At 38.6% G+C, this 23,033-nt stretch overlaps 1 protein-coding gene across 1 annotated transcript; it reads right to left on the bottom strand.

Moving 5' to 3' along the window:
- Positions 1-271: 271 nt before the first annotated feature.
- Positions 272-18,647, bottom strand: LOC125788915 (procathepsin L-like). Its single transcript, XM_049472870.1, has 8 exons — positions 18,215-18,647; positions 16,364-16,506; positions 14,408-14,602; positions 6,153-6,344; positions 4,419-4,584; positions 3,431-3,539; positions 1,515-1,616; positions 272-553 (listed from the first exon to the last, which is right to left on the bottom strand). Exons 1-7 carry the CDS (start codon positions 18,312-18,314, stop codon positions 1,517-1,519), a joined length of 1,005 nt encoding a protein of 334 aa, XP_049328827.1. The 5' UTR covers positions 18,315-18,647; the 3' UTR covers positions 272-553; positions 1,515-1,516.
- Positions 18,648-23,033: the final 4,386 nt, after the last annotated feature.

The raw sequence follows: 23,033 nt of genomic DNA, 5'->3' as shown, positions 1-23,033 counted from the left end.
ACTACTGGAGCTCCACAGTATGATCCAGTATAGTGCGTTCACTGCTACAAGACTGGGAATAAACTCCACAAGTAATCATGGAAATAGATATTGAATAGCAGATGCTGTAGTGTAAGCATGAAAATGAATATAGGTTAATTAGGATGTTTCTTTAGTGTAAACATGAAAAATAGGTATATAGTGTACCAGAACCTGTCTTTAACAGAAACTGAATTTTGATTAATTCACACTACAGTCACTATTCGAGCAATCACACTTTTTTTTAAAATGCAGATTTTTATTAGTTCATTTGTAGCAGTTTTTATATATATATCAATATTATGAATATAAGGATTATACCGTCCATTTATCAAGCATGGAAAATCAGTAAATGAAAAAATATATAGTGGGAAAATAGGTAAAATCTGTTAACAGTAGCTGTTTTAGCTCTGGTAGATACATGTTTCTATTCTGAATTAAAGATGTTTAATGTAGATGATCAGGTTAAACAGGTAAACAGTGATCAGACTGAGCCCTCCTCCTGAGATTCTTCAGCAGTCTGTATCTGTTCCATCTGAAAAATGAAAATAAAAATATTTACTTCTGATTACCGGGGGAATTCTATGATCAAATGTTTAAAATTACTGTGAATTTTAGAGAGTTCCCAACAGTGGTGAGTGAATAATTTCAGAATAAATTCTTTTAAACAAAACATTCCTCCCATAGCTGCGTTCTCCATGATCTGGTCTAGTTTAAAAATCTTAAAGTCAGAAGCTTTGCAAAACTCAGTGTGGATTTTTCAGGGAATCTGCTCACGCTGGTCAATAAAATCCCATCATTTATTTCTAGCACCTCACCTTCAATATAATAAACAGACAGACAGTACTAGTCTAGCACCTCGCCTTTCATATAATAAACACACAGACAGTACTAGTCTAGAATGTCGCCTTTAATATAATAAACACACAGACAGTACCAGTGTAGCAACTCAACTTTAACATAATTTACACACAGGCAGTACTAGTCTAGCACCTCACCTTTAATATAATAAACACACAGATAGTATTTGTCTAGCACCATACCTTTAATATAATAAACACACAGACAGTACTAGTCTAGCACCTTACCTTTAATATAATAATAAACACACAGACAGTAGTAGTCTAGCACCTTACCTTTAATATAATAAACACACAGACAGTACTAGTCTAGCACCTCACCTTTAATATAATAATAAACACACAGACAGTACTAGTCTAGCACCTTACCTTTAACATAATAAACACACAGACAGTACTAGTCTAGCACCTCACCTTTAATATAATAACCACACAGACAGTACTAGTCTAGCACCTTACCTTTAATATAATAAACACACAGAGAGTACTAGTCTAGCACCCCACCTTTAATATAATAAACACACAGACAATACTAGTGTTACATCTCACCTTTAATATAATAAACACACACAAGTCTTTAAGTGTCTATAAAGCACAGTGTAGAAGATTATATAACCTTGATGTGAGGAAATATACCTTTAAATTAGAGGAAAGCTGGCTCGTGTGGCAATACCACACTGGTTGTCTTTGTTCCTGGACATCCTGATGTAGCCTCTTTCACCCCACTGAGTCCCCCAGCTGCAGAATAAATCAACATTAATGTGGGATTTGGAGCTGGTGCATTATTTGGATTTATTAGGATTAAATGATGCACTGTGTTACTTTTTTATATACCAGTACCTGGAGAGATGCTGTATAACATTTAATACACTTTAAAAGAGAAATCAATTTATTTAGCAACATACCGTATTTTTCGGACTATAAGGCCCACTTAAAATGCAAGGTGCATTGTGTGTGAATCTGGTTGTGCCTTTTTTACCTTGATTTTATTTGGAACACGGCACACTGTTGTGCCAAATATCCTGATTACAAAGCTCAGGGGAGCTAGTTTCCACCGCAGCTCCGTAAACCAGAACCAGCCAAACTTCCCCATACACTTGTTCTGGGGACAAATCCTAACTTTGGTTCTTATCCAAAGGAAAAATGAGCAGAAACTGGTTTAAATCAAAGTACTGAGCATGTATTGTAGCTTGCTTGGTCGTGACATGAAAATAAAACAAGTGGTCGTGCTAAAACAAAAAAATGAGTGAGAGAGAACTTAACGTACCGTTCCCACTGCAGTGCCTAGACTACACAGGCGGGGGTGAGGATTTTTTCCGAGATATTGTGAATGAATTAGAGCTAAGATCGGGCCCAAAATAGCCAGCCCGATCCTAATTATGAGCAAAATCTGTTCAGAATGATGTTAATAATTGTTGCAACACTGAAAAAGCATTGACCTATTATTGAAGAAAACGTTTATTAAGAACAGATCTCCGAAAGATACATTTTTTTATACTGAGCTTATAGTCTAAGTGCAAAAACACAGCGACTCGGTTCTGATACATCAGCTCACAGATGCAGCCTTGTGCTGATCCACATCACCCTAGGAGTGATGAGGGGAAAGAGTGCCATCTACTGTACCCACCCAGAGAGAGCAAGACCCTGTGTGCTCTCTCGGGGCTCCGGCAGCTGATGGCAAGCTGCTTCAGAAGGTTTTCGAACCAGCAATCTCCCGATCATAGTGGCAGCGCTTTAGACCACTGGAACACTCGGCATCAACTTTGCTGTATTTTAATTATCACACAATACCTTTATATAATATAAAAATACCATTACAAAACAGATGCATACATCAGGGATTAAAACAGCCATGATGCCGCTCAGAAAATCAGAAAATACCTGAAAAATCCTCTGTATGTAAGTGGTATGTTAAGGTTTTGGTACCCTTGTGTAATTGATGTTCTAAGAATAAATTCTTTAGTATGAACTCAGAGGTTTGTGCCAGAGTTCAGAGCAGATTTGCAGTGGAATGTGGAATATGTTTAGATCAGTTCTGTTTACACTAGTAAAAGTAAAAATCCACCCCGGGGTTTTGTTCCAACTGCTTTTGTGGCTCTGCTGTGGCTCAGCCAACAAAACCCAGCGTGTAATTTTACTTTCTTGACCTGGACTACCCACCTCTGTGTGTACCAAAATAACTATAGTTTTAAATAGGATTTCCGACATATTTGGCATTTTACAGAGACTCTAAGAATAGGTCAGCGGCTGAACTGCACTTAGCAGGGCATACACATGTTGTAAAGTAACATATGAAACTGCAAAGGCTTATTATTTATTAGTGTCTCCCAGTGCTGTTCAGAGGTGATATGTTTGCATGTATGAATATTCATGAGCAAGATCCCTCCCCAATCTCTTCAACGGACTAAAGCAGTGTTATACTGGATCATGGGAGCACTTTTCTTCACAGAAACCAGCTCACATGGCATTCATTCATACAAGAGACACAACTAGACATTTAAAATGAATAAAAAACTGATGGAATGAGACCTTCATTTAGCTTGTTCATTTACCTGTTCTTGACCAGCCAGAACTCGCGTCCGGAGCTGTCGGTGCCGTAACCAACAACCAGGACAGACAGATTCAGATTGTACGTGCTGCAGTTCGGCTCATTGTAAATACCTGTAATCATACAGTTTATCAGAAATCAGATCACAGCAGGGTCTCTGCCTCGACCACCTGAACCACGGTCTATTTGTTTTTGGTTTGAAAACACTTTTTGGTTAAATTACAGAAAGGTTATAGAGTCAGGCTATCATCAAACATTAAACAATAGAAGGAGAAAAAGAAGAGGTGTTGTGTTGAAATCCAAATTTCTATAGTGATTCTGTACTGACTGTAACTGTAGATTTAATCCTTATTTCTAAACGCAAATAAAAGGAATCTGAGAGGAATCTGTTCTTCATCTGTTCTTTACTCATTCTGCACTCAAATAATAGAAACACATTCTGGCAGGGAGCAGAATTCAGCACAACACCAGGAAAGGTAAACCTTTAAACAACATGCCGCTGTTGTCTATAAACGAATGTAAAGGTAGACTCTGCATGTAGGTGAGTTATGATGACAGGATGTAGTAAAGTTGTTTTGATGCTCAGTCACTAAACTGCAGTGTGAAACTGAAACTAACCAGATTAAATACAATACAAAATACAATGTAATGCATGAACAACACACTCTTCAAAGTTTTAGGCACTTTTTGCTTATTAATATTATAGGGATGTACATACTTTTAAAAATATTTTCTCACTTGGTTAATCTCACAAAAGTGAAACCCCCAAATCTTGGAGCCACCATAAATGACCACCTATCTTTAGTACTTTAGGACCAAAAGGAACACAAGCCTGGTCCTGATCCAATCGGCATATTCACAATCAGATTAGATATCACTAACTGAATGATGAACAAATCCTAATTATTTGTTGAGTGATACCAGTAAACTCCACCACCCGGAACAAGAACAGGGAGTTCTTTCAGTTGGTTCTTGAGGTTTCTGGAGGTTACCTGACTGGTAGAGCAGGAAACTGCTTTTGGAGGCATCTATAACCACAGAGATGGGTCCGACTGCAGTCACGGCTTGCTGCAGCTCATACTCGTCTTCACTGTCCAGTTTCTGAAAGCCACGGCAGGTAGCAGAAATGTACGGTGGGTAAGAGAGGCACATCCCTTCCTGTAGAGAGACGGGACAATCAGGAGAGGTTGAAGGAAAGTGGGAATTCTGTTCAAGACCCAAAGCACAGGTTTCCATTAGCAGGCAGCACTGGTACAGGGTTACCTTGGCAAATATTAGCAAATATGGCCTGTTTTATTCTAAGGTTTTTGGGTGGGTAGCATCTGTAATGAACACAGGAACCAGGGAATGCAGAGGCACATGCTGAATGTAGAAAAGAGATTTATTACAAAGTATTTATACAAAGTAAAAAACAGGGCAGCAAATAAATAGGGCGTACCAAAACTTGCAAGCAGGAGGTAGATAACAAAAAGGCAGTAGAAGAAGGGCTAGGCAAACTTTTTAACTTATTATGCACAAATTTTAACTTAATGATGCTCAGATTTGCAGCCTACAACATCAAGGCCAGGTAGTTCATACCTATTATAATCACACCCAAGATAACCTTGGGAGAAACACTACACACTGACGGTGGGAGTCAGAAACTAAAAGACTTCTAGTATGCAAAAAGATGCTGCTAGAATGCAATGGAAAAGAAGCAGACTACTACTGACAACAGACTAAATGTATATGTGGCTATAAATATTTGCTCAAAACTTAAGATCTCATTCAGCCAAAATCCACTTTTTCTTGTTGTTTGTGAAATACAGCAGGTCTCTCTGAGTTGTTTATGATGCTGCGCATGATACTGTTTCTCAGCCTCCATTGTCTGCAGCAGCTAGTAAAAGAAAATATTCAGAAACACAAGTTGATCAGAGAAATGTCAACCAGTGACTTCATGGCCTTGCCCACCTTGGCTCAGGACTGCCCACAGACCGCGCTATACCCGTGCTGCAGCTATAGCTAAGGAAGAGGTGACAGCTCTGTTTACTCTGTTTACAGAGCTAATTAATGTTTACTATCTTGTGTAAGTTACTCTAGGTTTAAATCAGATCTCTGGTGGATTCTGAGTTTTACAGAGACCTTAAATAAATACTAGGGAAGGATGGTTTGACAAAGCAATACCACTCGACAGAACACCGGTCAAAGCGGCGCAGTTCACAACAGATTTTATGAGTTTAGTAGCGTTAGTTTAGCTGAAAGAAACGCTATTTATGACACAGGTAGGGGGAGGGGTGGTGGAGTGAATTGCGCTGCTGCGGAGATAGTGGGGTCACAGCCACGGGTAAGCAGTTATTTGCACTGAAGCGTTAAGTGAAGTTTAAGGGTTAAATTCATCTAGCACTCAGTGCTGTATCTTTATAACTAAGGCTGTATCTCTGAAAATATTTTGTCCTTTGAGTTTTAGAGCTGTTTTCTGCTGCAGTGATGTTGCCAATCAGAGGTGATATGTTTGCATGTATGAATATTCATGAGCAATAGCCAAAACTTGTCTTCCTTCAGAGACCACTTATCCAGTGAACTAAAGCAGGGCTACATAGAAACACCGAAGCACTTTTTTTCACAAGGCTCACATAGCATTAATTTATACTAGAGACACAACTAGACATAATGAGACTTTTGAAGCAGTTGAGTTAGGTTTATCTTGTCGGTTTTCTTCAAATTGTGGCTTTACAGTGTGAGCTTACCCTGGCTGTATATGTATAGGAGTCCCCAGTCTGCAGACCACCATTGGCATTGACGTACTGGAAGGCCATTTCCACTGAACCACCACCGCAACCTTCGTTTCCCTGAAGCCAAGAGCAGTCGATCAGCTGCTGCTCACTCAGGGGTACAAGTTTCCTTGTCTTCTTGTACATCTGACCCTCTAGCGCCCCCGTCTGAGAGTGAGGGATGATGGAAAACAATGGAGATAAACAGAAAGGTCTCAATTGTTTTAACCTCTTCACAGGCCAGCATTTTTGTCAATGACATTGCACGCATGAATCATGAGGACTTCTATTTTAGCTTCACTTAAATAAGGTGTCATGTTTGATAAGAAACTTATCAAATATACTGAAAACCCTAATTGTAACTGTAATTGAAATTACACTAATCCATTTAATCTGAGCAAAATAAGTGTTTTTCCCTGAAAAAATTCCAAAAAAGGAATTCTCATTATTAACTATAAGTATGTTTTATCCTGTGAGCCGAGCTGAAGAACAAAGTGTAGTTCCAGATTTCTCCTGGATGCTCCTCAGCCAGCATGTGTATATTATGTTCAGTTCCGTCAGCAGCTCACCTGATTTACCAAATTAACCAGTAATTTACCAAAACAGGTGTTGAAATAATGAGAACTAGAAATAACTCTATTAAACTCGAGGAGATTAGGAGATGCGTTTTGTAAAATTGCTGTTTTTATTTATTGTAATGCGTCTCTCTGTTTTACTGAGCTTAAAAACACTTACTTCACAGATAATGAGCATTTTCTTTACTGAAATTCACACAGGTGCCTAAAACTTTAGCACAATACTGTATATATTTTATTATGCATTAAGAACATTTCATGTCTTCTAAACCTTTTGTTTCATTATGGTTGTTAAAATTTTATGTCTATTTTTAAATGTAAGAATTTGGGTTGATTCCTGTTACTGATCTGGACAGTGACAGGAACGATGTCAACAGCCAATAGGAGAAAAGCTTCGGGAAGTCAAAAGGCGAGTGCAGGAACGTTTGAGGAGCTGCACATGGATGAGAAAAGGAGGAGAACCTGGTGGAGCTGTGGAGCAAGCAAGAGTAATAATAATAATATAAAAATATAGCCGCAAGCGGCAATCTGCGGGTTCAAGCACCAGCTGGCACAATGGTGCACACTAGAGCACAGAATGGTGATGTGTAAGAAGGTCTAATATGATTGGAGATGCCCTGTCACATTTAGAAATTATCAAAAGTTTTTCACCTGTGATTAATGTTGAGCAGAGGCCTTTCAACCTGATCAGTGCTTAAATTCACATGCAAATCTATTGTAGTTTGTAGGATATTCATTAAGTGAGTTAGCACCAGTCAAAAGGTGTCTACATGTTATGGGTATTGATTAGGTGGCTTCAACCAGAATGTTCACAAAGTGGTGTTCAGATTGACCTTTGAACCTTTGCAAAACAAGCTGAAATGTTTGACCAAACAAGTTTAAATTAACACAAAGGAGTGCATTGTCTGACATGACATGTAATAACAAAGTTATTCTAAATCTAGTTCTGAATTAAATGGCACTTCATCAAGCACCAACTGTCACAATGGTGCCTACTAGAGCATAGGATGGTGATGTGTAAGAAGGTCTAACACAACTGGAGACACTCTGTCACATTTAGAAATTATCAAAAGTCTTTCACCTGTTATTAATGTTGAGCAGAGGCACAAAGGAGTGAATGTTCTGATATGACGTAATTACAAAGTTATTCTAAATCTAGTTCTGAATTAAATGGTGATTCATCAGAGTGATACTGTACAGCAGTGTTTAACATTGTGAGATTACAGCAAATACTGCAGAGTTACAGCAATTTAGGTTAGCAATTCCAAGGATGCTCAGATTGCTTGATGCCTGGACACTATTGTATGTGAACTTTTCACAAATGTTTTTAATGAATATTTACCTAGAGACTCTACAGTGTGCAAATACAGGCCAAATATCCAGAGACTAGTTTCAATATAGCTATTGTCAAACAATTAGCAATCATGAATAAACAAAGCACTTTTTAAACATAGTTGTATTGACAAATTTGTCAGAGCCATTGTACTAAATATGGCAAAAATAATTAGATGTCAAAATAGTACAGTATGATTGACATATACTAGTTTTTTTGGAACAGCACCCCCCAGTGGCCGGATTGTTTCAGCACTTTGCAGGTCACTACAGTTTCTCCACCTGAACATAACTGCCAAGTGTCATCCAGATTGGGCAACATTCAGCCTGCCAAAATGTCTGCTGAATGCTGATTGGCTGATGGTGTTCAGCCATGTTTATTGATTAAGTTGCCCTTTGAACATCCTTTTGAGGCTGTATGAGAGATTGTGCATGCAAAGTTTCAGCTTGCTAGGTTGCACGGTTGCTGAGAAACAGTGCTCCAAATTTACCTCTTGACGTGAATGGGGCATATATCCGGAAGGACTAATTTGCATATGGCGGCCAAATTGTTTACATATTTCAACTTTTTGGATTGGATTGGTCAAATTTCCTAGGACTAGTTCGCAAAAGTATGTTTTGCATATTATGCAAATTAGCAAAAAATCTATATAAGACGGAAGTGCATGGTCCAAAGTAATCCATCAAAAAAGAACTTTGAATGTAGGTCTAATGGTTTTTGAGTTATTGAGAAAATTGTGAAAAATGAATTTCCTTGTTTATAGCGCCACCACTTGACCAATCGGTGCCATTTTTGTTGTCCACCGAGATGCACTGATACTACATCAACCTACCAAGTGCCAAGTCTGTGGGAGTTACAGTTTAGGCTGCACAAGTGTTTTTTCAGGAGAAAAAGAATAATAATAATAAATATAGCCGCAAGCATCAATCATCGGGTTCAAGCACCAATTGGCACAATGGTGCCTAATAGAGCATAGAATGGTGATGTGTAAAAAGGGCTAATATGATTGGAGATGCCCTGTCACATTTAGAGATTATCAAGTTTTTCACCTGTTATTAATGTTGAACAGAGGCCTTTCAAAATGATCAGTGCTTAAATTCACATACATATCTATTGAAGTTTGTAGGATATTCATCAAGTTAGTTAGAACTAGTCAAAAGGTGTCTACATGTTATTGGTATTGATCAGGTGGCTTCAACTAGAATTTTCACAAAGTGGTGTTCAGATTGACCTTTTAACCTTTGCAAAACAAGCTGAAATGTTTGACCAAACAAGTTTAAATGAACATGAAGGAGTGCATCAGCTGACATGACATGTAATTACAAAGTTATTTTAAATCTAGTTCTGAATTAAATGGCGCTTCATCAAGCACCAACTGGCACAATAGTGCCTACTAGAGCATGTAAGAAGGTCTTAACATATTTGGAGACACTCTGTCACATTTAGAAATTATCAAAAGTCTTTCATCTGTTATTAATGTTGAGCAGAGGCACAAAGGAGTGAATGTTCTGATATGACATATGATATGATAATTACAAAGTTATTCTAAATCTAGTTCTGTATTAAATGGTGCTTCATCAGAGTGATATTGTACAGAGGTCTTTGACATTGTGAGATTAGAGCAAATACTGCAGAATTACAGCAATTTAGGTTGGGAATTTCAAGGACGCACAGATTGCTTGATGCCTGGACACTATTGTATGTGAAATTTTCACAAATGTTTTTATTGAATCTTAACCTAGAGACTCTACAGTGTACAACAAGTCTGAAATGGAGGTGATAGGCCAAATATCCAGAGACTAGTATCAATATTGCTATTTTCAAACAATAAGCAATTATGAATAAACAAAGCACTTTTTAAACATAGTTGTATTGACAAATTTGTCAGAGCCACTGTACTTAATATGGCACAAACATTTAGATGTCAAAATAGTACAGTATGATTGACATATATATGATTTTTTGGAGCAGCGCCCCCCAGTGGCCGCTGTTGTTTCAGCACTTTGCAGGTCACTACAGTGTCTCCACCTGAACATAACTGCCAAGTGTCATCCAGATTGGGCAACATTCAGCCTGCCAAAATGTCTGCTGAAGGCTGATTGGCTGATGGTGTTCAGCCATGTTGATTGATTAAGTTGCCCTTTGAACATCCTTTAGAGGCTGTATGATAGATTCTGCATGCAAAGTTTCAGCTTGCTAGGTTGCACGGTTGCTGAGAAACAGTGTTCCAAATTTAACAATTGAAGTGAACGGGGCATATATCCGGAAAGACTAATTTGCATATGGCGGCCATATTGTTTACAAATTTCAACATTTTTTTGATGAATATTGAAGGGCATGCTCTCACGAGTATTTTGATACCAAACATGCCAGGATTGATCACAATTCCTAGGACTAGTTCGCAAAAGTATGTTTTGCATATTATGCAAATTAGCAAAAAATCTGTATAGACGGAAGTGCATGGTCCAAATTGAAAAGTTGTAGCTATTGACCCAAGGAATGCATCAAAAAAAGAATTTTGAAGGTAGGTCTTATGGATTTTGAGTTATTGAGAAAAATGTGAAAAATGAATTTCCTTGTTTATAGCGCCACCACTTGACCAATCGGTGCCATTTTTGTTGTCCACCGAGATGCACTGATTCTACATCTACCTACCAAGTTTCATTTCTCTACGACTTACGGTTTAGGCTGCACAACTGCTTTTTCAGAGGAAAAAGAATCAAGCTGGGTGACCAGCGTGACCATAAAGACAGTAATGACAATGCCAGATGAGTGGTGTGAGTAAAGTTGAAAAACATTGATAAATTGAGCTGTAGTGTTCATCAGGTTTTATGTGGTCTCTTGCTGCACTCTAGTAGACATTTGGTGAAACAACTTCAGTTCTTAAATTGAAAAACACAAGCCACATTTATCCTGCTGAGAGCCTAGCAGTGAGGCATAAAAGGGCACATATCAGTAACCAATAATATCAATAATAGTGTATAAGTTTTTACCTGATTAACATTCAGCCTGTCAAAAGCTTGCTGGAATGTGATTGGCTAATTGTGACCACAAAAGTGTCCATTTCAAATTTTCATTTGGTGTACCATTAGTGCATGGGCCATAGATGATAATTGGCAAGGACGACCTTGGTAGCTTGTATGGTTCTAGAGAAACAGCTATCTAGCATTGGCTCCACCCCCTGGGGGTGTATGTCTATTTAAACTGACAGGGTATCTGAGAATCATGTAATGATCAAAGGACTGAAGTTGTATTAGTGTCAGGTTAAGCATTCAAAAGTTATAAGTGTTAAAGACATTTTACTGCACCATGATAGAACTAATTTGCATATGGCGGCCATATTGTCTACAAATGTAAAGATTTTTTAAATAATTATTGAGGAGTAAGCTCTGCTGAACTGTTTGACACCAAACATGTCATGATTGGTCAAGGAGCCAAGGACAAGATCTCAAAAGCAGGTTTTGCATATTATGCAAATATAAAAAAAATTAAGTGGGTGGAGCACAAACAAGAATGACCCAGGTGGCTGACCAGCATGAACAAGAAGGATAAATATGTTCAATTAAGCAAGACAAGCAAGATTAAATAAGTTCAGCAGAGCTTTAATTTAGAATAATTCAAATGTAGCTGTTTCACCAAATGACCACCAGAGCGCAGCAAGAGACATATATAACCTGCTGGAAATCTATTTGTCTGATAGAAAGAGAGAGGTTCCTATCCGAGTATATCTATTTATTACAGGGAGAAGAAAAGTCCGATTTGGCTTTAAATTGGCAGTCAAGATCACAATATCAGTCTATATATGTATGTCAATTTCTGCGTTGATAGGATCAAAGGTTCCTGACTTCTGACCATTTAGGTTTGAAAAAAGCGATAATACAGGCTTGAGGCCTGCTAAATTGCTGTTGCTATTTCGCCATATCAGTGGCAAATTACATCCGATTTGGCTCAAAATCTGTAGTCAAGATCACAATATCAGTCTATATATGTATGTAAATTTCTGTGTTGATAGGGTCAAAGGTTCCTGTCTTCTGTCCATTTAGGTTGGAAAATAGCGATAATACAGGCTTGAGGCCTGTAAAATCGCTGTAGTTTTCCAGCCGTTGTAGAGGGAAAACATGTCCGATTTGGCTGAAAATTTGCAATCTAGATCGGATTATCATTCTATATATGTGTATAAATTTGTGTGTTGATAGGATGAAAGGTTCCTGTCTTCTGTCCATTTAGGTTGGAAAATAGCGATAAATAGAATAAATTGAAAATAGTTAATTTGTCACTGTAGAGCCTACTGAAGACTTATTTGGCTCATACTTGGCACATGTGCTTGAAATGTCATTGTTAATTAGTAGCTTCAACAGTTTTGGCATGCCGCAAACATTGCCAGAGTTTTGGCCAAATAACTCTGAAAAGGCTTTCATGTGCAATTTTTACTCTACTGGCCACTGATGCAAAACAATACATTTTTGGTAAAGACATGTAATTACAAAGTTGTAAAGGTTACAGCAAAGCATACAAATAAAAAAGAATCCTATGACTGGGCCACACGTACATTTAGATATAAATGATTTTCTGCTATAGCGCCCCCTAGAGGCCAATCAATGCCATATTTTAAAGGGTGATAGAAGGCCCTCATATACATGTACAGTATAAGTGTCGTCCTGATTGGTGATTGTTTAGCCTGTCAAAAGCTTGCTGGAAACTGATTGGCTAATAGCGACCACAAAAATTTACATATCAAATTTTCCTTCAGTAGACCATTAGGACATAGCACACAGATGATACATGCCAAACGAGAGCTTGATAGCTTGTACGGTTCCTGAGAAACAGATTTTTAGCTTTGGCTCCGCCTCCTGGGGGCGAACGTCTACACAGATTGACAGGCTACCTCAGAATCATGTTAGGACCAAAGGTCTAAAGCGGCATTCGTTTCAGTTTAAGCATTCAAAAGTTACAGCTGTTAGAGTGAATTTTGGTGTGCCACGGTAAGATTCATTTGCATGTGGCGGCCATCTTGTTTACAAATTTCAAGATTTTTTCGATAATTATTGAGGTTGGGACTCTGCTGAGTTGTTTGACACCAAACTTGTCAGGATTGGTCCTTGGACCTTTTTGATTTGCCATTAACCAAGGAATCATATAATGCAAGAATTTTTGCTCTAGCTATCAGGGCGTGGGAGTTACGAGGCCTAACGCGTTGACCTTCACCATAGCGCCCCCTTGAGGCCGATCGGGCTCATCTTTTGAATCTGAGTAGTGAGAAGTACTACCATATGACCAAGTCTCAGCCCTGTAGGCCTTACGGTTTCTTCTGCCCAATCACTTCTATGGCAGAAAAAGAATAATAATAATAATAATAATAATAATAATAATAATCAGAACAATTACAATAGGGTTTCTAGCACTACGTGCTCGAACCCCTAATAATAATCAGAACAATTACAATAGGGTTTCTAGCACTACGTGCTCGAACCCCTAATAATAAGAAGAAAAATCTTAACAAAAACAATAGGGTTCTACGCACCTTCGGTGCTTGAACCCTAATAATAATAATAAGAAGAAGAAGAAAAATCTTAGCAAAAACAATAGGGTTCTACGCACCTTCGGTGCTTGAACCCTAATAAATAATAATAATAATAATCATCAATAATTTTAGAAAGAATCTGGTTGCAGTCTTGCAAATATTGACCCTGCAGGATCCCCAGTCTTTATAAAATCTTAGTCTCTGACTCGTCTTTAGATGTGAGAGAGTGTCAGACTTTAGTCTATTAACTCTTTCAGACCTGAATTATCTCCAGTGATGAAAGAAAATATAAGTATGCTGTTTTCTGTCTGTAACAAAATCTGTAGTTTATTTTTATTTCCATTACATTGTAAGCATGTGTGTAATATTTTATATTGATATTTATATTGATAATATTGATTATATTTATATTGTTACTTCATAAACCATCCTTAAACAGTGTTTAATTGTTTAAAACATAATTAAACATGTTCTACATCATGGTAAATGCTAAAAATGATCTATTACTTTGCCTCAATTGCCTCTGGTACTACTCTGGTTTTTCCAGTGTTTTGCAGTGGGTGGGACCAAGCTACTGTTTAATTAGTGTATAAACTTGTTTATTGGCTGGTCGTTTCTGATGGAAAACAGTCCCTAAATAATGTTTTATGCAACAAAACAGTTTAAATAAAGAAAATGCATGATGTCGATTGTAATGGATGCAGGGTCTGAAAGGGTTAAAAGCTACTTTCGGAGTCTTTTCGAAGTCGGCTAGTGTATGGTTAGCACAAGTTAGCATTAGTTAGCATTAGCGGTAACTCACTGCACTGAAGGCCCAGCTGGATCTACAATGGCTCTGGTTTTTAACCGGTGTAACGTATCCTGCAGAAACCCAGTCTACCAAACTGGGTAGACCAACACCATCTTTCTGATGGTGGTTTGGAGCTGGCTGGTGGGTCTTGTTCTTGTTGAAGGACTCAGGGCTGGTTTTGAACATCTGCTTATGCTCCTGGTCATCCTGTTAGAAACAGAAGGAGAGGAAGATGGTGAAGAACTTAGCTCCAAGCTTTGGACCATTCAGTTTGGTGTGAATCAAAATAGCAGGTGTAAAAGGGGCAACAGATTTCAGTGCTGGTGATTCTACTTTAACTGTAGATTAATTACAGAGCAGTACGGGTACAACAGATTACAGTGCTGGTGATTCTGTATCTACTGTAACTGTAGATTAATTACAGAGCAGTATGGGTACAACAGATTACAGTGCTGGTGATTCTGTATCTACTGTAACTGTAGATTAATTACAGAGCAGTACGGGTACAACAGATTACGGTGCTGGTGATTCTGTATCTACTGTAACTGTAGATTAATTACAGAGCAGTATGGGTACAACAGATTACGGTGCTGGTGATTCTGTATCTACTGTAACTGTAGATTAATTACAGAGCAGTATGGGTACAACAGATTACAGTGCTGGTGATTCTGTATCTACTGTAACTGTAGATTAATTACAGAGCAGTACGGGTACAACAGATTACGGTGCTGGTGATTCTGTATCTACTGTAACTGTAGATTAATTACAGAGCAGTATGGGTACAACAGATTACGGTGCTGGTGATTCTGTATCTACTGTAACTGTAGATTAATTACAGAGCAGTACGGGTACAACAGATTACAGTGCTGGTGATTCTGTATCTACTGTAACTGTAGATTAATTACAGAGCAGTATGGGTACAACAGATTACGGTGCTGGTGATTCTGTATCTACTGTAACTGTAGATTAATTACAGAGCAGTACGGGTACAACAGATTACGGTGCTGGTGATTCTGTATCTACTGTAACTGTAGATTAATAACAGAGCAGTATGAGTACAACAGATTACAGTGCTGGTGATTCTGTATCTACTGTAACTGTAGATTAATTACAGAGCAGTACGGGTACAACAGATTACGGTGCTGGTGATTCTGTATCTACTGTAACTGTAGATTAATTACAGAGCAGTACGGGTACAACAGATTACAGTGCTGGTGATTCTGTATCTACTGTAACTGTAGATTAATTACAGAGCAGTATGGGTACAACAGATTACGGTGCTGGTGATTCTGTATCTACTGTAACTGTAGATTAATTACAGAGCAGTATGGATACAACAGATTACAGTGCTGGTGATTCTGTATCTACTGTAACTGTAGATTAATTACAGAGCAGTATGGGTACAACAGATTACGGTGCTGGTGATTCTGTATCTACTGTAATTGTAGATTAATTACAGAGCAGTATGGGTACAACAGATTACAGTGCTGGTGATTCTGTATCTACTGTAACTGTAGATTAATTACAGAGCAGTACGGGTACAACAGATTACAGTGCTGGTGATTCTGTATCTACTGTAACTGTAGATTAACCCTTATTTATAAGCACTTATAAAGGAATCTGAGGGGAATCAGTTCGGGACTAATTCTGCTGCAGGACAAGATTGTAATTTATCCCACAAACCAATCAGTGTGAATTATAGGGAGTCTTATAGGGAGTCATATTTGAAGATGGCAGGATGTAGTAAAGTCCTTTAGTTCACTCAGTTTAATTTAAATTGCAGTGTATTTTAGTATGGGCTTCAGTCTTTCACCTTTTATTGATAAAGTGGCATTGCTAAAGTGTTTATATGAATAGGGTTTGGATAACTTATCTTTAAATTTTTTTAGAAATGTGATATAGTTACAGGTATTATATTCGTTTTGGTCATTTCATTTTGGTTTTAAGTGATGATCACAGTGTCCTCACCATGTCTGCTAGGTGGGTCATGCCGAGTCTGAAGCTTTTGAGACACTGGTCTGCCAGCATGTTGTGTTCCAGGACCAGTTTACGATTGGTCAGCCAGATCATCTTCCTCTGAGACTCTTCTTCCTCTGTGGAATAGCTCTTACCTAACAAACACACAGTTACTCAGAACACACACTATCAGCTTAGAGCTTTCTGATACAGATTACTGATAAACACCAACAGAAGAAGGACTGATAGCATTCAGATGAATGTTCAACACTGAGATCACTGTAAAATGAAAGTAAAAATGTACTTATGTACTTGTTATTATCTGATCTGATTGTACAGGGAAGAAGAAACACATATGTATTTGACATCCCTCCCCCCAAACCAGCTCAGATAATGTGATCATTCGGGTTTTTTTGTAAACCGGTTTTAGAAAGAGGAAGAAAAACGTATAGACAGCAAAACAAAGAAAGAACATCTGTAGTAACCTTCTCTTTAATAATCTTATACACTATAGGTGAATATAAAAGTGTTGGGTTCTTCTGAATTCAATGGTATTGAAAAGAGTTAGACATGGAGCTAATGGGTTCACATTAATTTATCTGTTCCATATAGTCCTATTTTATATTATGCACATTTATAAGCTTTAAAAAGCTCAATGCCCTCATTAGAAGGGGTGCCCATACATATTAGGATATACAGAATAGTTATAACACATTAGTTAGTTAATCAATTAGTAACAAATGTGATTGGCTACTTATGGACTGTTTATTAATTACACTGTGGGTCTCAGATTTGTAAAATCTGGTAGGCTAGGTGGGTTTCAATAGGGCATGGGCTTTGAGTGGAGTTGTACGTATGTTGTTAGTGGAACCCCTTTTGCCCATATTAAACCCCTCTTGGTATATGTTTAACCCCTCCTAGCACATGTTTAATCCTTCTCTCTTTATGTTTTCCCCTCCTGGTGCAAGTTTTACTTCTCCTGGACCATGTTTAACCCCTCTTGGGCCATGTCTACCCCTCATAGCCCATGTTTAACATGGTAACCCCGTCTGGTCTATGTTTACCCCTTCCTGCACCATCCCTATCCCTCCTAGTCCATATTTAAGCCCTCCCATTTCATGTTTAACCCTTCCTGTTCCATGTTTTAACACTCTGGGATCATTTTTACCTTTTCCGGCCAAGGTTTAATCCATTCCTCGTCGATGTTTAACCCATTTCTTACCATGTTCAACCCTTCCTGGACCATGTTTAAACACTCTGGGATCATTTTTATCTTTTCAGGACAATGTTTAACCCTTTCTTGACCATGCCTACCCCTCTTAGCTCATATTTAAGCCCTCTTAGTCTGTGTTTAACCCTTGCTGGCCTATGTTTAAACACTCTGGGATCATCTTTACCTTTTCTGGCCAATGTTTAACTCATTCCTCACCATGTTTATCCCTTCCTGGACCATGTTTAAACACTCTGGGATCATTTTTACCTTTTCAGGACAATGTTTAACCCATTCCTCACAATGTTTAAGCCTTTCTTGACTAAGCCTACCCCTCTTAGCACATATTTAAGCCCTCTTAGTCTGTGTTTAACCCTTCCTGGCCTATGTTTAAACACTCTGGGATCATCTTTGCCTTTTCTGGCCAATGTTTAACTCATTCCTCACCATGTTTAACCCTTTCTTGACCATGCCTACCCCTCTTAGCACATATTTAAGCCCTCTTAGTCTGTGTTTAACCTTTCCTGGCCCATGTTTAAACATTTTGGGATAATTTTTTACCTGTTTAGGCCAATGTTTAACCCATTCCTCACCACCTGGGTATGCTATCTGGGTATTACAGTGTGGTAAAATAAGTCAAATAAAGTTCTCACCAAACTTCAGCTTCCATGCCTTAAACTCCAGATCCTCCAGAGAGACACTGACTGCAGTGGCCACGACCACCAGGGCGGCCACAGCGAGTACGGTCCTCATTCTGCACAGGGTTACAGTATAAACTGTGTATTGCAGAGTGTTGGAGAGTGTGTGATGGAGAGTGTGTGATGGAGAGTGTGTAATAATTAGAAAGGATAACCGTATATCAGATTAGATTTGTTTCGTTTTGCTGTAGCTCCGCCTCCCTGTTCCTCAAATTTTTTGTACGTAGGTTTTAATGTAAAAAATGCCGCAGTAAAACCAGTCTGCCCAACACAGGTATGTTTAAGTACATTCCACTAAAACCAAAACTAAATACAAAAACAAAACCAGTTGTTCGTTTTACTGTCTGTTTCCTTGTTTACGTGTTTGTGTGTGATTTGTACATTTTAAGATAGATAGACAGACAGATAGATAGATAGATAGATAGATAGATAGATAGATAGATAGATAGATAGATAGATAGATAGATAGATAGATAGATAGATACTTTATTTATCCTGAAGTTTAGAAATTTAGAAAAAGATTGATATAAAACAATACAAATTTAACAATTATTATAATTGCTATTCCAAACAGTCTATTCACTATGTAGTAAGTAAAGTAAATTAAACCAATGCTTCAAAAACTGCTTAGAATAACTGATTAAAAACAGACACATATTAAAGACTGATTCAATTAATTTATAGACCCGAACTGACTCACACAGACCCGAACTGAATCACACAGACCCGAACTGAATCACACAGACCCGAACTGAATCACACAGACCTGAACTGAATCACACAGACCCGAACTGAATCACACAGACCCGAACTGACTCACACAGACCGAACTGAATCACACAGACCCAAACTGAATCACACAGATCCGAACTGACTCACACAGACCCAAACTGACTCACACAGATCTGAACTGACTCACACTGATCTGAACTGACTCACACTGATCTGAACTGATCAGAACTGAAATGAATCAATTGATTTATAGACTCCAACTAGATCGATAAATACTTTATTTATTCTGAAGGAAATTTAAAAAAGATTGATATAAAACAATACAAAACTTTAAATAATTGCTATTCCAAACAGTCTATTCACTATATAATAAATTAAATCAATGATTCAAAAAATGCTTAGAATAACTGATTCAAAACAGACACATATTAAAGACTCATTTGATTCAATTGATTTATGGACCCGAACTGATTCACACAGACCCAAACTGAATCACACAGATCCAAACTGACTCACACAGATCCAAACTGACTCACACAGACCGAACTGACTCACCCAGACCGAACTAAATCACACAGATTTGAACTGAATCACACATACCCAAACTGACTCACACAGATTCAAAATGAATCACACAGACCGAGCTGACTCACACAGACCCAAACTGACTCACACAGACCTGAACTGACTCACCCAGACCGAACTAAATCACACAGACCCGAACTGAATCACACAGACCCGAACTGACTCACACAGACCCAAACTGACTCACACAGACCTGCACTGACTCACACTGATCTGAACTGACTCACACTGATATGAACTGATCAGAACTGACTCACACAGACTGAACTGACTCACACAGACCCAAACTGAATCACACAGATTCGAACTGAATCACACATACCCAAACTGACTCACAAAGATTCAAACTGAATCACACAGACCCAAACTGACTCACACTGAACTGAACTGATCAGAACTGACTCACACAGACTGAACTGACTCACACAGATCCGAACTGACCCGAAAAGGCTTATTTCGTTTTGCTGTAGCTCCGCCTCCCTGTTTCTCACATACTTGTACAAAGGTTTTAATGTAAAAGGTTTTAAATGTCACAGTAAAACCAGTTTGCCCAACACAGGTATGTTTAAGTACATTCCACTAAAACCAAAACTAAATACAAAAGAAAAAACAGTTGTTAGTTTTATTGTCTGTTTCCTTGTTTACGTGTTTATGTGTGTGATTTGTACATTTTAAGATAGATATAAAACAATGCAAAATTAAAAATGACTGCTATTCCAAACAGTCTGTTCACAATTTTCACTATATAAGTACATCAAACCAATGCTTCAAATACTGCCTAGAATAACTGATTCAAAACAGCCACATAATAAAGACTCAAATTGATTCAATTGATTTATAGAATCCAACTGACTCACACAGACCCTAACTGACTCACACAGGCCCGAACTGACTCACACAGACCCGAACTGACTCACACAGATCCAAACTGACTCACACAGACCCGAACTGACTCCCACAGACCCGAACTGACTCAAACAGATCTGAACTGACTCTCACAGACCTGAACTGAATTGCACAGATTCGAACTGAATCACACATATCCGAACTGACTCACGCAGATTCGAACTGAATCACACACATCCGAACTGACTCACACAGACCCAAACTGACTCACACAGACCCAAACTGACTCACACAGATCTGAACTGACTCTCACAGACCTGAACTGAATCACACAGATTCGAACTGAATCACACATATCTGAACTGACTCACACAGATCCGAACTGACTCACACTGATCTGAACTGATCCAAACTGACTCACACTGATCTGAACTGATCCAAACTGACTCACACTGATCTGAACTGATCCGAAAAGACTCACACAGATCTGAACTGACTCACACAGATCCGAACTGACTCACACTGATCTGAACTGACTCTCACAGACCTGAACTGAATCACACAGATTCGAACTGAATCACACATATCTGAACTGACTCACACAGATCCGAACTGACTCACACTGATCTGAACTGATCCAAACTGACTCACACTGATCTGAACTGATCCAAACTGACTCACACTGATCTGAACTGATCCGAAAAGACTCACACAGATCTGAACTGAATCACACAGACCCGAACTGAATCACACAGACCCGAACTGAATCACACAGACCTGAACTGAATCACACAGACCCGAACTGAATCACACAGACCCGAACTGACTCACACAGACCGAACTGAATCACACAGACCCAAACTGAATCACACAGATCCGAACTGACTCACACAGACCCAAACTGACTCACACAGATCTGAACTGACTCACACTGATCTGAACTGACTCACACTGATCTGAACTGATCAGAACTGAAATGAATCAATTGATTTATAGACTCCAACTAGATCGATAAATACTTTATTTATTCTGAAGGAAATTTAAAAAAGATTGATATAAAACAATACAAAACTTTAAATAATTGCTATTCCAAACAGTCTATTCACTATATAATAAATTAAATCAATGATTCAAAAAATGCTTAGAATAACTGATTCAAAACAGACACATATTAAAGACTCATTTGATTCAATTGATTTATGGACCCGAACTGATTCACACAGACCCAAACTGAATCACACAGATCCAAACTGACTCACACAGATCCAAACTGACTCACACAGACCGAACTGACTCACCCAGACCGAACTAAATCACACAGATTTGAACTGAATCACACATACCCAAACTGACTCACACAGATTCAAAATGAATCACACAGACCGAGCTGACTCACACAGACCCAAACTGACTCACACAGACCTGAACTGACTCACCCAGACCGAACTAAATCACACAGACCCGAACTGAATCACACAGACCCGAACTGACTCACACAGACCCAAACTGACTCACACAGACCTGCACTGACTCACACTGATCTGAACTGACTCACACTGATATGAACTGATCAGAACTGACTCACACAGACTGAACTGACTCACACAGACCCAAACTGAATCACACAGATTCGAACTGAATCACACATACCCAAACTGACTCACAAAGATTCAAACTGAATCACACAGACCCAAACTGACTCACACTGAACTGAACTGATCAGAACTGACTCACACAGACTGAACTGACTCACACAGATCCGAACTGACCCGAAAAGGCTTATTTCGTTTTGCTGTAGCTCCGCCTCCCTGTTTCTCACATACTTGTACAAAGGTTTTAATGTAAAAGGTTTTAAATGTCACAGTAAAACCAGTTTGCCCAACACAGGTATGTTTAAGTACATTCCACTAAAACCAAAACTAAATACAAAAGAAAAAACAGTTGTTAGTTTTATTGTCTGTTTCCTTGTAAAAATGATTGCTATTCCAAACAGTCTGTTCACAATTTTCACTATATAAGTACATCAAACCAATGCTTCAAATACTGCCTAGAATAACTGATTCAAAACAGCCACATAATAAAGACTCAAATTGATTCAATTGATTTATAGAATCCAACTGACTCACACAGACCCTAACTGACTCACACAGGCCCGAACTGACTCACACAGACCCGAACTGACTCACACAGATCCAAACTGACTCACACAGACCCGAACTGACTCCCACAGACCCGAACTGACTCACACAGATCTGAACTGACTCTCACAGACCTGAACTGAATCGCACAGATTCGAACTGAATCACACATATCCGAACTGACTCACGCAGATTCGAACTGAATCACACACATCCGAACTGACTCACACAGACCCAAACTGACTCACACAGACCCAAACTGACTCACACAGATCTGAACTGACTCTCACAGACCTGAACTGAATCACACAGATTCGAACTGAATCACACATATCTGAACTGACTCACACAGATCCGAACTGACTCACACTGATCTGAACTGATCCAAACTGACTCACACTGATCTGAACTGATCCGAAAAGACTCACACAGATCTGAACTGACTCACACAGATCCGAACTGACTCACACTGA

This window comes from Astyanax mexicanus, unplaced genomic scaffold, assembly GCF_023375975.1.
Source record: "Astyanax mexicanus isolate ESR-SI-001 unplaced genomic scaffold, AstMex3_surface scaffold_31, whole genome shotgun sequence".
NCBI classification, from domain to species: domain Eukaryota; kingdom Metazoa; phylum Chordata; class Actinopteri; order Characiformes; family Acestrorhamphidae; genus Astyanax; species Astyanax mexicanus.
Note: the sequence above shows the minus strand (reverse complement) of the source record. Positions and strands in the feature narration are given on the sequence as shown.